At 42.2% G+C, this 18,987-nt stretch overlaps 1 protein-coding gene across 1 annotated transcript in view; it reads left to right on the plus strand.

Annotated features, from left to right (window-relative positions):
* Positions 1-18,987, plus strand: part of ano1a (anoctamin 1, calcium activated chloride channel a) — a 282,789-nt gene that overhangs the window by 234,612 nt on the left and 29,190 nt on the right. Inside the window, exon 23 of the mRNA XM_059976065.1 lies at positions 5,811-5,956. Coding sequence (XP_059832048.1) covers positions 5,811-5,956 — 146 coding nt within the window. The remainder of the gene's footprint in view (positions 1-5,810; positions 5,957-18,987) is intronic.

Raw genomic sequence — 18,987 nt, forward strand, 5'->3', positions numbered from 1 at the left:
CATAAGACACGTTCTAGTCCAGGCAGCATCCTGGAAAATCTTCCCTGCGCTCTCTCTAAAGCTTCCGCATCCTTCTTATAATGAGATGGCCAGTACTCAACAAAATGCTCCAAGTGTGGTCTAACCTGGCTTTTACAGAGCTGCAAAATTACCATGTGGTTCTTGAATTCAGTCTGCTGACTAAAGAAGGCTAACACACCATACACCTTCTTAAGCACTCTATCACCTTGTGCAGCAACCTATAGATGTGAACCCCATGATCCTTCATATTGCAAAGGAAGGGAAAACTTGCCTCATGCAAGCAGCTCTGCTTGAAGCTCCTGTGTCCTGCCAAGGAGCTTCAGCATAATGGCTTATTGTGCTGGGGTGCCTGCTTCCAACCTACACAGTATCTTTTGCCGAACTGTTGACCAGGTGTGATGTCTGTGAATGCTGTTAACTAAATTGGCCCTATGATCTGTGATGTGGTTTAATAGCTAATTATATTTGGAGAATGGGAATTTGATAATGTGGTTTAAGAAAGTGTATGATGCATTGGCCTTAGTTGGGGGATTGAGTTCATCAGCTGTGAGGTAATTTTGCTGTTCTAAAAATCTCTGGTTGGAGTATTGAGTTTAGTTTTGGTCGTCTGATTATAAGAACAGTAGTGAAGCTTTAGAGAGGGTACAGAGGAGATTTACCAGGATTCCTGGATTAGAGAGCATGTCTAATGAGGAAAGGTTGGGTGAGTTGGGCTTTTCTCTTCAGAGCAAAGGAGAATTAGAGGTGTATAAGATTATAAGAAACACAGAAAGCACTTTCTCCCCCAGCTTAGCAAACTTGTACCAGAGGACGTCCCTTAAGGTGAGTGGAGGAAAGCTTATGAGACTTGTCAGAGGTAGGTTTTGGGTTAATACATTTGGAGCATTTTAAAAAAACTTTTGGGGATAGGCACATGGATGTAAGAAAAATGGAGGGTTGTAGGCTATGTAGGAGGGAAGAGTTAGATTGATCTTGGAATAGGTTACAAGGTTGGCACAATATTGCAGGTTGAAGGGCTGTACTGTATTTCACTGTTCTACATCCACTTCTGGATTTGCTGTCTTTGACCAGTCCCATAATCATAAAATAAAGGATGTGACAAGATCTGTGAAATTGGAGTGACTTTGCTTTGGGGGCAATGGGAAGGGGAGGGGTCTGTAAAATAGTTAAGCAATTAGCTCCTCCTCCACATCTGTTAGGGCTATGTATTGTGAAGGTCCTCGGGGCACTTCCTTTCATAGTCTTGTGTAGCTTGGACTGGAAAGACAAAATATTGCAGTATCCTCAGTTGTTGCACTTTTTCCAACATTATGGAAAGTAGGTGAACCCATGTTTCTCACACGGGAACGTGAATGAGCCTTCCAGAGCCACTCTAAATCTTACAAGACAAAGAGTCACAAGGTATTTAAACTCATGTAAATCATCCATATTATTTACATATTTTAATGTAGATTGTTGATAAAGGGAAATTATCCAGGTTCTCTGACCAGGAAATGTTCTGTAACAACATAAATCAGAAAGCCAAGTTTACAGGAGCAATGAGAAAATTGTTTCTCAGATGCACACAATCCAGGTTTAAGAAGATCTTTTGTTATGATGATTGTTTGAACATTCAGTAATTTGAGACTGAAGGTTGCAGCTGGTTTGGCTTGGTTCCAGTCGATTAAACTGTCCAGAACGTACTTTCATTGCTTTCTGTTTCCCAAACGGTTCCCTTAATCAGTTCATTTTTTACAGTTTATTAGAATCTGTACTGTAAATGTCGCAAATTTACATTTTTATATATTCCAGAAAATGACTGATACAACATCAAATTTCCCCATTCTCCCATTCCGCAGCCCGACAAAGGTCACTCTCCTTCCAGTACTTTGGATGCAATCATTTAGAACATAGGTCAGTACTGCACAGGAATAGAATCAAGATCAAAATCAGGTTTAATATCACTGGCATATGTCATGAAATTTGTTTTGTTGTTTTTATTACCAATATATGGTAATAAAAACTATAAATTACAATAAGTAGATATATTAAATAAATAAAACTAAAAGAGAGGGAAAAGGTACTGATGTGTTCATTGGTTCACTATCCATTCAGGTGTCATGCCAAACCAATTAAATTAGTAATCAAATGGCCAACTGAATTAATTATTTATTTACACAATGTCCATATCTTCCATTTTCCTCACATTCATGTGCCTATCACTTAAAAATCCCCAAGGTGTCAGCCTCTACCACCACCCCAGGTGCATTCCAGGCACCTGCCACTGTGTAAAAATCTTGCCCCTCACATCTCCTTTGAACTTGCCCTCTCTTACTTTAAATGCATGTCCCCTGGTATTAGATTTTCAACCCTGGAAAATAGACACTTCCTGTCTTCTCTGTCTATGTGCCTCTCATAATCTCGTAAATCTCTATCAGATACCCCTAGGCCTTTGCCGCTCCAGAGGGAACAAGCCAAGTTTGTCCAGCTTCTTATAGCACATGCCCTCTAATCCAGCCAGCAAACCTATTTGAGGGGCAGGGCTAATTTTCATAATTCTCTTGGAAACTTCATCTGCTTGCTAACAAAGACGTTCTGAGTCACAAGTCATACCTCCTGAACTTTAGGTTTATTCCTGGTGAGACATTGTGCTAAAGTTTTGCTTTATGTATTGATTTGTCACTTATTGGAGAGAATAACCCTCCTCTTTATGGACTCTGTCTCACTCAAGCAGACAACATAATCACAGAGCCCAACCACCCCAGACGTTCTCTCCTCTCCCAGAAGATACAAAAGTCTGAAAGCATGTATCGCCAAGCCCAAGGGCAGCTTCTTATCCACTGTTATCAGACTCCTGAATAGACCTCTGTACAGTCTTACCAGTTTGTTGACTTGCATTTCACTAAATGTTAACATCAAGGTAGAAAATCATTACTGTGTCATTCTGCTGGCAGCAGGGTTCAGCTTAACTGTGACCAACCAGACAAATCAGTGTAGTGCTAACTTGCTTTCCTTTGTTAAAATCCCGTTCTGGTAGATCATGAAATTGCATCCAAAAATATTAGTTGTTGGCAAAAGACCAGAAGCTGATGTTTTGGACAAAAAGAACAGAACTGAATACACCTGGACTAATCAGATGAATTGTGGTTTGATGTTTTATGTTCTGTGTTTTTCACTCTTTTTGTTTGGGAATGGAATTGAATTGACTTTATTACTTAAATCGGTCATATACGTGAGGAGTAAAACTCTTTATGTTATGTCTCTGTCAAAATGTGCAATGTGGAATTTATAGTAATTTGTAATAAATAATGTAGTACATACAACAGGACAGTCAATATAGCATAGAAATACAGTTGTGTCAGCATGAATTAATCAGTCTGATGGCCTGGTGGAAGAAGCTGTTATGGAGCCTGTTGTTCCTGGTTTTTATGCTGCGGTACCGTTTCCCGGACGGTCGTAGCTGGAACAGTTTGTGGTTGGGTTGACTTGGGTCCCCAATGAGTCTTCAAGATCATTGTGCAATTTGTTCTTATTTTGTGCATTGGGAGTTGAAGATTTCCTTTAAACAGGTTCCATGGTTTTTCTTTCTTTATTTTGTGGCTGTTTGTGGGAATACGAATCTCAGGGTTGAATACGGAATACATAATTTAATAATAAATGTACTTCGAATCTTAGAATCTGGTTCATTAGTAACCTCAGGATACAAAACCTAATCCTGCCATATCTATTTTGCGTGTGACTGCAGTATGGATGATCTGTAATGTATTCTGCACTGGCCTAGGGATGGTCATAGAGTCATAGATAAATACAGCATAGAAACAAGCCCTTCAGCCCAACTCAACCATGCCAAACAAAACGCCCACATAACCTAGTCCCATTCACCTATGTTTGAACAATAACCCTGTAAACCTTTTCCACCATTTACTTGTCCAAATGACCTTTAACCACCTCAACTACCTCTTCTGGCAGCTGAATCCATATATGGATTACTCATTGCATAAAGAAATTTGCCCTCACATCCTCTCCAAATCTTCCCACTCCCAACCCAAATCCATGCACTTTAGTCTTTGATTCCCCCACCATTTGCAAAAAGACTGTGGATTTGTCCCAATTATGATTTAACCCCCCCCCCCCCACTCCAATGATTTTATATGTTCCTACAATGCTATCCGTCAATCCAACATGCTCCAGGGAATCACACTACCAAGACCCATACCACCAGATTTAGAAAGGGTTATTACCCCTCAACCATCAGGCTCTTGAATCAGAGTGGTAACTTTACTTACTCCAACACTGAACCGATTCCACAACCACACAACCAATGGGCTCTCTTTCAAGGACTCTACACCTCATGTTCTCAATATTTATTTATCTGTCTATCTATGTATCTATTTATTTATTTATTGATTGGTTAATGTTTTACGACATTGGGACCACTGTTTTTTACGATGCATGTCAATGATTTGGACTATGGGATTGATGGATTTGTGGCTAAATTTGCCAATGATACAAAGGTAGGTGGGGGAGTGGGTGTTGTTGAGGAAACAGAGAGCCTGCAGAGAGACTTGGATAGTTTAGGGGAATGGGCAAAGAAGTAGCAAATGAAATACAATGTTGCAAAGTGTGTGGTGGAAGAAATAAACGGGCAGACTATTATTTAGATGGGGAGAGAATTCAAAATGCAGAGGTGCAAAGGGACTTGGGAGTCCTTGTGCAGGATACCCTAAAGGTTAACCTCCAGGTTGAGTCGGTGGTGAAGAAGGCAAATGCAATGTTAGCATTCATTTCTAGAGATATAGAATATCAGAGCAGGGATGTGATGTTGAGGCTCTATAAGGCACTCATGAGACCACACTTAATGTGTGCAGTTTTGGGCTACTTATTTTACAAAGGATATACTGACTTTGGAAAGGGTTCAGAGAAGATTCACAAGAATAATTCCAGGAATGAAAGGGTTACTATATGAGGAACGTAGGCAGTTCTTGGGCTGTATTCCCTGGAGTTCAGAAGGGGTAATCTCATGGAAACATTCCGAATGTTAAAAGGCCTGAACAGATTAGATATGGCAAAGTTATTTCCCATGGTAGGGGAGTCTAGGACAAGAGAGCACGACTTCAGAATTGAAGGACGTCCATTTGGAACAGAGATACAGAGAAATTACTTCAGTCAGGGGGTGGCAAATCTGTGGAATTTGATGCTACAAGCGGCTGTGGAGGCCAAGTCACTGGGTGCATTTAAGGCAGAGATAGATAGGTTCTTGATTAGCCAGGGCATCAAAGGGTATGGGGGAAAGGCAGGGGAGTGGGGATGACTGGAAGAATTGGATCAGCCCATGATTGAATGGCAGAGCAGATGTGATGAGCCAAATGGCCTACTTCTGCTCCTATATCTTGTGGTCTTATTATTTCATTCCTTTCTTTTTGTATTTGCACAGTTTGTTACCTTTTGCACACTGGTTGAATGCAATCTTTCATTAATGCTATTATGATTATTATTCCATTATGCCCCAAAGAAAATTAATTTCAGGATAGTATATGATGACATATATGTATTTTGACAATAGATTTAATTTGAACTTTGAATAAATTAGAAGTCTGTCCAACCTCTCCCTATAACTCAGCCCCTCAAGTCCTGGCAAAATTCTCGTAACTCTTCTTCGTGCTCTTTCCAGCTTAATGATATTCCCAACTAATCTCACGTGAAGTGGTGTATTACTTCCACTATGACATCTAGGCATGATTGGCACAACTAGCCTGTTCTAGCTGCATTTCAAGTGTGCTTGCAAACTTACCATGTGTGCTCTGTTTCAGAAAACTGAAGAAGCTGATTCGATACATAAAGGCAAAAAGAGAGGCCAAATTGGAGGCAGAAAGCAACTGCAAGGTCCCTCGCCAATATGAATCAGACTATAACCTCGAGCCATTTTCTGGACTGACTCCAGAGTACATGGAAATGAGTAAGTATATTTCTTTAAAATCTTCTGCCTGATCCTATACTATGTCTGCATCACCACAGGTAGGAAGAACATCTCTGTCCATGTCAGTAACCGTTGTTGATCTTGTGTTGATTTTATTGGGTAACGTTTACACTGAACTCTTTGCTACTCAATATTGCCATTTCTATAATATCTTTGGCATTGCACAAGCATTCAAAATACTCCCCATAGAGTATTATGGGGCAGTCACTGAACAAAAATTGATGAGGCATAAGGTGAGAAAGAGACAGACGACAGATGGCAGAAGTGGGTTTTAAGGAACAACTTACAGAAGAAGGCAGTAAATGTTAGATCACCCTCTTATTTTCTTAGATTAGACTGTAGAAACTAAAAATTCTCTTAGTTTCTCACCTAATAATCATCAAGTCTGGCCTAACTTGATGATTGAGATCCAGAAGCCAATTAATTGTAAACACAAAGGTCCTTGGACTGGAATCTTAATCAGATCTTTTGAAATCTGATTGCTGAGATCTATCCGTAGACTTGGTAAGTGGGTGAAAAGAATCAAAAACACTTTATTGCCAGTATGTGAATTATACCACAATAGATTTTGGTTTGGTGCCAAGCATAAAACACAGGATTATACTATAACAGACAACACAATAGTGACCAACAACTTACAAGAGTATGGAAAATAGCCATGTGCAATTGATAATTAGCAAAGCAGTCACATGCGCAAATATCAATAATCAAACTTAAATGTGAGCATATGAACAGGCTCAATAATTGTCAGCAGAACAAGGACAGCAGGAAAGGCCATTTAATGGATGTTGTACAGGGACGGTTAGAGTATTATACCTGAGTGGGTTTTGTTGAGAAGCTGGATAGCTACAGGAAAGAAGCTTCAGAGATCATATCTAGTCCTGGTAGTGATGGATTTAAAGCATCTCCCTGATGGCAAGAATGGCAAGAATCGATAGCAACAAACTGATGGACCTAAGATGTATGGTTTTTTCATGCTGCAGACAACAAGAGACCTAGAGCCAGGATTGGAGAAGAACTTGGAAAACTCTTTGTGTAAAAACTTAACTCTGACAACTCCCCTCTACTTTCCTCCAATCATGTTATTAGCTATTCCCACCCTAGGAAAAAATCTCTGGATTACACACAAAATGCTGGGGAACTCAGCAGGCCAAGCAGAATCTATGGAAGAGTAAACAGTCAATGTTTAGGGCCAAACCCCTTCTTCGGGACACTTTTCCATGGATGCTGCCTGGCCTGCTGAGTTCCTCCAACATTTTGTACGTATTGCTTTGATTTCCAGCATCAGCAGATTTCTCTTGCATGTGAAAAGTCTCTGGATATCTATCTATGCCTCTCTCCATCTTGTACAACTCTATTAAGTCACCTCTTACCTTCCTTCACTCTGAAGAGAAAAGTCATAGCTTACTCAACCTGTCCTTATAAGACGTGCTCTCTAACCCAGGTAGCAGGCTGGTACATCTCCTCTGTGCTGTCTCTAAAGCTTTCACATCTCTCTTATAATGACCAGAACGGAACACAGTATGCTGAAGGACTACCTCAGAATAAATGCAAAGCACCACTGTCCTGTATACAGCTCCCTGAGTGAAAAGGCAATTTAAGATAGAAAGGATTATCTATCTATGAGGGAATGCCTGTCTCTCACTCATTTTCTTAATCTGCATCTGAAATGTTTGAAACCTGCTTGCCCATCACACCTGTTATACTCAGAGCTCACATCTTTGTATCTTAAAGTAGAACCTTCTTTGTATCTATTTCATTTATATTTATAATACACGTAGATAGTCATGAGCTCAGAAGATTTGTTTGCAGCTGCGAGGATGAAAGAAATTCAGAACATTGTATCTGTACTGGCTAATTGAAACTGATATCCAGTTAGCCGCAATCCCTGTACCACTTAAGGTAATTCTATTTCAAGGATCCATCCAACTTCCTTTTGAAAGTTATTGTCAAATTTCCTGTGCCACTACTTCCGGCAGGTCATCCCTTGCTGAGCTCCCTGCCAATACCTAATGAGGTAACTGTAGCCTTTGGCCAGGAACAGATGTTGTCAACCTTCAAAGAGAGTTTAGACCCTTGACCACCACACTCTCCAGACAGCAGGTCAGCAGTCACTGCCCACTTGCTCCTGATTTCCAGCTCAGCTCCTCTTGCCCGCTCCATATCCAGCGAGAGGCTCTCTCTGCTTCCTCCCCCATCCTGCGAGTGGCTTAGTTCTTGCCCTTTTCATCAAGGTCCAGTGTAGACAGTAACCTCCATGCCGATCTTGCTAGCAACCCTCCACAACCAATCTCCACAGGGACTAGCCACATCTGCCATCCTTTGTCCCTGCACTCCTGGACTAAGGACTGGTACTTCAGGGCCTTCCTCTTGTGAGCCTCCTTGCATCCTTTCTCCCGTCGAGCTGTGAGCTCCACCAGGATGATTTTCTTGTCTTTGTTGGCCCACAGTACGATGTCTGGTCGAAGTGTGGTTTAAACCACCTCCAGGAACTGCAGCTTCCTCCCCACATTGACCCTCTTCTCCCAGCATTTGGCAGTTTGCAGCAAATTGGATTTAAGCCTCTTCGAAATGACTGGTGTGGCCCTCCCCTTCATGAAGGTGACTTCCCTCTTCGCCTTTGCCAGTTGGTCTCTTTTTACACCTCTGTTGCTCCAATTAGTCAGCAAGGGACAGCAGGACCTTGTGGCACCACCTATACCATCCTTGTGATAAAGCTGTTATGCATCCTGACAGTACGTGTGCCAGTGACCACAAAGCTTGCAGTTCAGGTCCCCTCTCAGTCCCCATGTGTGCAGCTGTGATGGAGTAGGGAAAGTGATGTACATGGACCACAGGAGGAAAGAAATGTGGAAGGCCCATAGTCTCCAAAGCTCTACCCAAGTCATCTTGCACTTGGGAAGATCCCATTTCGTTCAGGTGTCTTGTGACCCCAACTCTACTGCCTTCAATACCCACCTTTCATCCCTGCGGTTCCATTCCTCCACCTGGACCATGTCATGCCTATCCCTTGCACTTGCACTTCCCCACCATTGGAAGTATGCAGAGCCAAGGCCTTGCCGTCCCAGGTATGGGTTGCTAATGATGTCTCACAATTGCAGGGAGCACACTGCCTGGTCTATGGCCAAGTTGGCAGCCCACTTTCAACCCAGTCTTGTTATGTCTCCCGCTTAGTTTATTAGTTTGTCATCAGAGTGTTAACACAGCTCTACACTATGCCATCTTGAACTCCTTCACTACCAATGACAAAGGAAGCTATAGCTAGCCTGACCTTATGTAGAGCCCCACTGATGGAAAACTTGAGGGGATCTCTACAGTGGTTGTTGACCTCCCTCTCAATGCCTTCCCCAATGATCATGGGGAACTCGTACACCATGAAAAGCCAGAGTAGCCTTGGTAGAAGACCTTGTTGGTAAAGCAATGTCTTAAAATTACCAGAGAGTCTGGGTTTTATCGATCTTCTTTAGCCACTCTTCAGTCTGCTTTACAGTGCCGTTGATGTTTGCGCTGTCCATCAGTGCTGCATTAAACCACATTCCAACACACTTTACTGGCTTGTCCTCTACAACTGGAATGACTTCTCCCTGTACTTGAAGACTGAACTTGCTTGTAACCTTGCCCATTTTGATCACCATGCATCAAGACTTCTTGGCCTTGGAGATCATCCGAGCACAGGACTTTACGTTGTCCAGAGTTTCCGATACCCAATTTGCTTGGACATGAGTTACTGTGTCATCCATGAAGCCCCATATTGCAGGTTGTCAGATGCCAAGCTGCAACACTGGGCCTTGGGTTACGTCTGCTGCTGCTGATATGAGGGGGTTCATACCCATGACAAATAAGGTGGGGGTGAACTGTATTCCCCAAATTATTTGATCTGTACATATCCATATTGATGGACAAGGCAGATTAATAGTTCAGTATGGACTAGATGGGCCAAATGGCCTGTTTCTATGCTGTTGTATTCTCTGACTCTATTGATTTTTTTATACTTTCTTTGAAACTTGAATTGCAAATGTTTGTTTCTTTCTGTTATTCCATATTGTGAACTATTTTTAGTGCTAATCCAAGCTTCCTAGAACCTTGCTCCTGACCCCCAGATGCTAACCCAGAGACCAGACATGGGAAAGAGATTCTTGACCTCATCTCCCTGACCTGATTCACTCCACTATCAGAATGATATCCAAGTAGCTGAACTAGTAACTGCCAAATCACTCAGTAAATGCAGAAAAACAAAGGGGTTGAATGAAAAGTCATCGTCCTTATTGTGAGGACTAAGCCTTTGCCAAAACGTATTTAAGTGATCATTAGTGGACTGTGTGTAATTTCAGCATTACTTTGAACTTGTATTTTCCCCCATGAGAATAAATGAGGACATAGTATGTTCTTGATCATATTAAAAAGCCAAGATGGATACGTGCAGAATGAATGGTTGTTCATTGGTACATATGTAACACATCAGAACCATTTGCTCTTAAAACTATTGTTGTGCTGTCATTACACCAAATAGAGCAAACTAGTCTGTTATTCTATACGGCTGGTGGATTTACTGAATAACTTTTTAAGGAGAGTTCTGAGAAGCAGACGTTGACACCCACTCTTTCTAACATTAGATTATGACTGTGAGTGTGACAGCACTCTCAGCATGTGTACAGTCTTTTGCTAGTTTATTAAAACCACATCCTTGGTAAATCACTTGGGAGGGAAGAAAGTCTTTCTCAAAACAAGCAGGACCATGTGAAATTCCCAACCAGTGACCTATCACTGAAGCCATCTAATTCTTTCAGTGCTAGAAAAGAGTAATGCTGATTACCTCTAGAAATTGTTCTGCGTGGAGTTTCTCCACCAAGGCTCTGAGGTCGGGAAATATTTCTTTCATCCTCACTACCTCTCCTTAAACCTGGTGTCTGCAATTGTACAGCTTCGCTGTCATTCTTTTTCCGTTATCCCTATGGTTCACTTTGTGATCTTCTACACTCAATGGCCACTTTATTATGTACCTCCTGTATCTAATAAAGTGGCCACTGACCATGTGTTCATGGTGTTCTGCTGCTGGTGTAGCCCATCCACTTAAGGGTTCAACGCATTGACACACCACTGCTGTAGTGCATGGTTATTTGAGTCACTATCAGCTTGACTCCAGCCATTCTCCTCTGATCTCTCTGATTTTTCCTGCAAAACTACTGCTCACTAGTTGCTTTTTTGTTTTTTTGCAACATTCTCTGTAAACTCTGGAGACTATTTTGTGTAAAAATCCCAGGAGATCAGCAACCTCTGAGACACTCAAGCCATCTCATCTGGCACCGACAATCATTCCTCCGTGAAAGTGACTTGGATTACATTTCTTCTGCGTTCTGATGTTTGGTGTGAACAGCAACTGAACCTTTGACCATGTCCTCATGCTTTTATGCACTGAGTTGCTGCCACATGGTTAGATATTTGATTCAGTGAGCAGGTGTACCAAAGTGACCACAGTGTGCATTTACTCACATCGAATGTGGTCCAGTAATCCTGCACAGAGCATTCTGGGCATATGAATTGTGCTTCTGTTTCTCTTTTCCTATACACATTGACATTTTTCACACCACTGTCTGCAAATAGAGGGTCCTGATAAATCAATACTGCTTTCCATGGATACTGCTCATCTTACCTATTACACCACTGGCATTTAGGGCAGTAATGAAGGTCCTCCATCTCTGGCCATGTTCAGGACATCTTTCACCGTGTCAGTGGCTTCCTTTCAGCTTCGCTACTGTCAGGCACGCAAGGCCCAGGTGGAGACAGGAATACTGTCACACGCAGATGTAAAAGGATTCTTCATTGCTGTTTCCGTAACAATTTTGTTTTACTAATCAGGGTTGATGGCCCTGAGCTGAACCCCAGAACCTGGAGGATCGGTGGACCACTCTTAGTCTGGCCTCTAGCCTTTGACCTGGTTAGCATGGGTGACCCTACCAAGAGCCAAAGCATAAAGCCCTGACTCCAGCCAGCATAGCTCTCTCGGTCACTGAGGCATGCAAGCTTCCAAACACAACGGCAAGTTTTGGAGAATTTTCCCTTGTGCCCTCATATCTTTGAAACCCCTACCTTAGGAATAAGACTATCTGTTCTTTGTCCACCTCTCCTAAGAACACAAGAAATAGGAGCAGGAGTAGGCCTTCTGGCCCATCAAGCCTACTCCGCCATTCATTAAGCTCATGGCTGATCTGGCCATGGACTCATCTCCACCTACCTGCCTTTTCTCATTAACTCCTAATACCCCTAATCTCATCTCCATTCTAAATCTACTCCCCTGAATCTTGAGGCTATGTCTCGTAGTTCTAGTCTTACCTACCAGTGGAAACAACTTTCCTGCCTATATCTTATCTATCCCTTTCATAATTTAATTGTTTCTATAAGATCTCCTTTCATTCTTCTGAATTCCAGTGAGTACAGTCCCACGTGACTCAATCTCTCCTCATAGTCTAACTCCTTCATTTCTGGAATCAACCTACTGAACCTCCTCTGACCTCCAAAGTCAGTATATCCTTCCTCAAGTAAGAGACCAGATCTGCTCACAATCCTCCAGGTGTGGCCTCACCAGTACCCTGTACAGTTGCAGCATGACCTCCCTGCTCTTGAATTCAGTCCCTCTAGGAATCGAAGCCAACATTCCATTTGCTTTCTTGACAGCCTGCTGCACCTGCAAACCAACCTTTTGTGATCCAAGCACAAGCACTCACAAGTCCCCCTGTATAGTAGCAAACTGCAAATTTTGCCATTTAAATAATAATCTGCTCTTTCATTTTTCCTTCCTAAGTGGATGACCTGCATTTACTGACATTGTACTCGATCTGCCAGACCCTTGCCCACTCACTTAAGTTATCTATATCTCTCATAACCTTATATGCATCCATCAAGTCTCCCCTTGGCTTCCTTTGCTCCAGGAAAAACAAGCCTAGCCTATCAAGGAATGAACGATCAATGTTTTGGACCAAGACCCTTCAGTAGCCCAAAACGTTGACTGTTTATTCCTTTCCATAGATGCTGCTTGACCTGCTGAGTTCCTCCAGCATTTTGTGTGTGCTACCCTGGATTACTAGTATCTGCAGAAACTCTTGTATTTATGATTTCCAGCCGATCCAGTCTCTCCCCATAACATCCAGATCCAGGCAACATTCAGGGTGAATCTCCATTGCACTTTCTCTGTCAAAACCACATCCATTTTGTTAGACACTCCCATCTCCATGTTTAGCACCTACTCTCGGATTTTGACACTTCAGCAAGCTAATGTTTTCTCTGTGGGACTAACTAGTTCCAGATCATCTTTGGTGAATTCAAGATTACATGACGCTATCGGGAGGAATTCTGAGAGATCCCCTGCGATGTTTCTGGCTACATTATCTCCATGTCTAAATAATTGTTTGTTTATGAAGTTATTTATCTAACTTTCCTTTTGCAGACTGATTGCTATTTTTAGAAAACAAGGGTTAGGACTATCTTGGGGCTGGCCCATTGCCCAAATTCAGTGCTGGCTATGCTAGCTTGTTCAGTGTATGGAGAGGGAAATAGGTTGATCCTCAGTACCTGAGGTATCCCTTCAGGTAAAGCAGACTAGGTGCCATTGACTAAGCCTCAGGTGGCAGAGCTTACCAAGGCCCACTCTCAGAGAGAAAAATTGGTAGATGTTGAAGGACTCAGAATTGTTTTGCCTAAGGCAGCATCTGTATACCATTATTTATGGTACATTTCCAAATGTACTCTAGTCATAAGCTTATATACACAGTAAAAATAATCTTTTCCTGTGTTTTCCCACAATCATTGTTGCACCACCCAGTTCAACAATATTCCTTTGCAATGTATCGATGTCACTTGAATTGTTTTAAAGGTGGTTGCAGAGGGCCAAGGCCTCAGTGTCCAGTGGTGCAGGACCCTAGACTATTGTCTTTCTCCACAACAGCTTTCCAGTGATTGTACTGAAATTCAGCGTTTCCCTCAGTTTGGAAGGAGCTGGACCAAGCTTGCTGAGGAGGTGGTGGGCAATGTTCCCTCTAAGGTGTGTGCGTGCACACGTCTTTTGTTACTAATATGCAAAGGAATTTAAACTGCACACAAAAGGTTGTCACATTGTCATGTTCAGTATAGTTCACGATCATACACAATCGCATTTCCTTTTCCGCTTTCGATGCGGATGGTGTTGACAACATGGAGTTTGCAATGATTTGTCTACAGATTTTAGAACTGATTTATTTATAGTGTCTTTATTGAAGGAATTACTGATTCACTATGTCAAATTCCAAAGAAGCAAATGACATGAAGCTCAAAGAACTGCTAGTTCATTTGAAGCAGAATGGCTTAGTGAAACAGTAGAAACCGCTACACTAAAAGGTCTTGAGGTCAGGAACATGCAACTACAAGAAATACTTAAGTACAATACAGAAATTGGTGTTACCTGTGTATATTGTTGCGATGAAATAGATGCTGGAGAATTTGCAAGTGGGAAGAAGCAGAGTGATATTTAGAAACTTGACTTTTTAAAGCTTCATTTAGCAAGGAAATCACGTATGGACAGTGGATACTGACAGTGGACACTGGATAGCTCCAGTGGGAAAATCCTTTCAACACTGCTACAGGCCTGCTTCATATATTTTGTGAGAGTGTTGATGAATGAGAGCGAAAATCATCAAACCCTGAGGAGATCAAAGTTCTTATTGACAGGTGTTTTATTTCTTTTAAACAACAAACAGCGAACTGGACTTGGTAGTTCGTTATCCTTAGAATAGCTTCAGGTTTACTTCAGTGTGCACATGCTGTTCACTGGGCAAAAAAATTGCACGGCACAAGATTTTTGCGCACACTGGTCATTACAAATTAGAGGAACACAGGTGCAGGTTCAATTGTGATATTTAAGAGAAGTTTGGATATGTACGTGGATGCGAGGGTTACAGAGTCCAATGGTCTGCATGTACAAAGATGAGACTAGGCAGAAAAACAGGTTGGCATGGACTGGTTGGGTTGAAAGGCTTATTTCAGTGCTGTGATGCTCTATGGCTCTATGTTTACATCCAAGAACTGAATTAGACACAAACAAATAAGAATATTTCCTACAAATTTTACTCCAGATGGCCACCCAGTTGTGTTAAATTGGCTTGCACCAGATGTCCCAGTCAGCCATGTCACAAAGTAAGGGATTGGATGCAAAGTGCACCCACCTCCTCTCCTCAGCCCGTCAGTGCTCTGCCATTGTACTCAGTGGAAAGACCAGGGAAATCTTGTCTCTGGGCTTGTTTCTGAAACAGAATCAGGTTTATTATCACAGACCTATGTGGTGAAATTTGTTGTTTTGCAGCAGCAGTACAGTGTAAAACATAAGGGACCCTCCATTGGTGGGGGTCGACCATGCCAGTTGTCTGCGTGATATACAAGCCATGGCAGTAGAATATGAAGAGCAAGTTGTTGGCCACACAGCAGACTCCCCCTCTCCACACAGCTGATGAACCTAAAGCAATGGCAGAGACCGAAAGAGTTTGGCAGCAGTGGCATTGCAGGAGTTGCCAGTCAGCATTGAACTCAGCATAGGACTGCCTGAAGGACTCCAGCTCCATGCTTTTCCTCAAGAGTTTATTCCAGAAGCCTTCCCCATGAGTGGGTGCCACTGCAAGGCAGCAGAGATTTGAGATCAGAGTTTTCTTTCTCCTAGATGAGCTGCCAACCACGACTAACGAGACCCATCTGCTCAAAGTGACTGATTTTAAGGTGCTGGTATCTTGCCTTTGACCCGTCTCTTGTCAGTAGAATGGTTCACCAGGCTTAGTAGCTAAGCCACACATGAAGGCTGGGAGCTGGACCTGGTTGTTAGAAGTTATTTGAGATGCGCGCCAGTGGGAGCACTGGGAGCTTAGCCCCACTGCTCTTCATCATCTTTATGTGCCATGTCACATGACATAGAGGATCATGATATCATGGCCATGATGGTCCTGACAAATCTTTCTACAGAGCAATTTGCAATTTCCTTCCTCCAAGCAGTGTCTTTCCAAGACGGGTGACCCCAGCCATTATCAATACTCTTCAGAGATTGTCTACCTGGTGTCAATGATCACATAACCAGGACTTGTGGTATGCACCAGCTGCTCATATGACTATCAACCACCTGATCCCATGGCTTCACTTGGCCCTGATCAGGGGTGGTAGGGGCTAAGCAGGTGCTACACCTTGTCCCAGTGTGACTGGCAGTCTAGTGGAGGGAAGGAGTGCCTTACACCTCCTTTAGTAGAGAATCTCCACCCTGCCACCCAAACAGTACAACACTGTTACTGTTTCTGGCGCTGTCATAGGCAATGTATATTGGGTGGTAGCAGGGTGTTCAGAAGTTTCATAGTTCTTGTTCTTGTACCACAGTACCTTCTGCCTGATGGTAGGAAGTCAGAGAGACAGTGGGATGGATAGGAGTAGTCCTTGACAATGCTGAGGCTCTATGAACATAGTGCTTCTGGTGGATGCCCTGGATGGGGGTGGGGGGGGAGAAACCCATTATGGCCCAACTGTGCAACTACTTTTGTTTAACGAAGTACATGGAAGACACTTCATAAATGTTACTTTCTTTGTTATTTCAGTGATGGGTTTTCCCCAAACAGACTGTAAATTCCACCACTGACTGATCTCTCCTCATCTACTCAGGACCACCTTAAACTGTGAAGCTTCACAGTCTGTTGCCAATTTAACCACATCCCATTCACAAAAGCATTTCCCAGTAACTGTGTGACTTTGGTAGTATCCTGTCTCATCCGGCTTTCTGACATTCCATTCTCCAGAGTATCTGCCTAACTATTTATAAATTGTCTGTCAAACTTGAAATAATGCTCTGTTATGAAATGTGTGATGAGGATTGGCAACCCTGTGGGATTTGTCCAATTTTTTTTTTCTGGATAAGAGGGAATTCAGTAAAGGATGACACCAATTAGAATGCAAAACTAATCACTTTGTTCTCTCTGAAGCTTTTTACTGTCTTGGTTTAAGATGAGGGCAACCCCACTGATATTATCCAAGCATTTCTGCTGTTTGACTAGTTAAACACCTATGCAATACCTTTTTATTTTTTACCCCTCTGTTCCATAAATACTTATTTTCTGTTCAAAAGTTTTATCATTTACTTAAATTATGAATTTTTAGTACATGACTTAATGCGTTGTTTCAGAAAAGCAAATTGTGCAGAATACGGGGAGTCTGCAGAAAGATGTACTGTAGATGGAGTAATTGAGTAGGCAAGAGTCCGGCTAGACAAATAAAATGTGAAAGTAACCATTTACTGTTTACAATGTTTGTTTTATTGACTTGGTTTAAAATGAGGGCTGTCCCACTGATATTATCTAAACACTCCCACCGTTTGACTTCTTTTTATACCTTTGCAATAGCTTTTAAAAAATTTTTACACTTCAGTTCTCTGGATACTTACTTGCTGTTCAATTTAATAATGAATTATCAGTTCATGACTAAATTCCCTTTATTGGAAATGCAAATTGTGCAGAGGATGTGGAGAGTCTGCAGAGAGATAAAGAAAGATTAAGTGAGTGGGCAAGGGTCTGGTAAATGGAAGACAACATTGTTAAATACGAGGTCATCCAAATCGGAAGATAATATATTTAATGTGAACTTTGAACTTGTAATAGGGAACAGGCACAGAAGGGAAGTTGAGACCAGCGTAGACCAGTCATGATCAGGTTGAATGGTGGAACAAGCTTGAGAGGCTGGTGGACCACTCCTGTAGCTTTCATTGTGCCTTTGAAATGTGTTAGTCAGCAGCTGCCTGCTGTAAAGTTAATGAGTATCAATACTCTTCAGAGATTGTCTAGTGTCAGTGGTCGTACAACCAGGACTCCCGATGTGCACCATCTGCTCACATGACCATCCACCACCTGCTCCCATGGCTTCATGTGACCCTAATCAGAGGGTGGTCAGGGTGGGGGGGGGGCAAAGGAGGTGCATTACACCTTGCCTAAGGGTGACCTACAGACTAGTGGAGAGAAAGGACGCCTTACACCTGCTTTGGTAGAAACATATCTCCACCCTGCCTCCACTCTCCCTGTGGCTGTGTGTTCTGCTCCCAACACATCAGCTGTATTTATTTAAAAAAAAGTTTATTTTGAGGCTTTTACAAATCAGCTTTATTTTATGAAAGCAAGAGTGAAGATTCTGGAAATGTGAAATAAAAATAAGAAGCTAGAAATACCTGACAGGTCAGTCAGCATAAACTGAAGGAGAAACAGGGTTCTAATGTTTAAGGGGCTTGAAATATCAACAGTTTTGCTTTCCCTGATGCTGACTATGTTGCTGAGATTTGACCACACTTTTTGTTTGCTTCTCTCCATTCCACAGCCACTTCTTGTCACTGACCCCCTCACCAATGGAAGCACTATCAATTCCACTGGTGATTTCACATACACCTATGAGATCTTGCAACCACTTCTGCTCCAAGGACATCAACCCCATGTTCAGCCTATCCAGCATAATTAAAGCCTCTTGCCTCTGGAGTGACTTTAGGGCATCTCTTCTGCAACTCCTACAACACCTGTTCCATCTTTCAACAATATTCAAAGTGTGAAAAAACCAGTGTTTAATGAAGGTTTCTAATGACTCCCTAGCCCTTGAAATCAATAGCTCTATTTGTACATAGCCCAGGAAACTGTATGCCATATGAAACTATTTCTTGGCCCGGGCTGCCACTTCAGATCATAGACCATAAGACATGGGAGCAGAATTAGGCCATTCAGCCCATCAAATCTGTTCTGCCATTCCATCATGGCTGATTTATTATTACTCTCAACACCATTCTCTTGCCTTCTTCCTGTAACCTTTGACAATTTTACCAATCAAAAATCTATCTATCTCTATCAATCAACCTTCACTTTATATACAACCAAAGACTTGCCTCCACAAATCCGGCACCCACTGGCTAAACAAATTCCAACTCATCTTTGTTCTACGGTGACATCCTTGTATTCTGAGGCTGTTACCTCTAGATCCAGACTCACCCA

The sequence above is a fragment of the Hypanus sabinus genome, chromosome 7, assembly GCF_030144855.1.
Source record: "Hypanus sabinus isolate sHypSab1 chromosome 7, sHypSab1.hap1, whole genome shotgun sequence".
NCBI classification, from domain to species: Eukaryota; Metazoa; Chordata; class Chondrichthyes; order Myliobatiformes; family Dasyatidae; genus Hypanus; species Hypanus sabinus.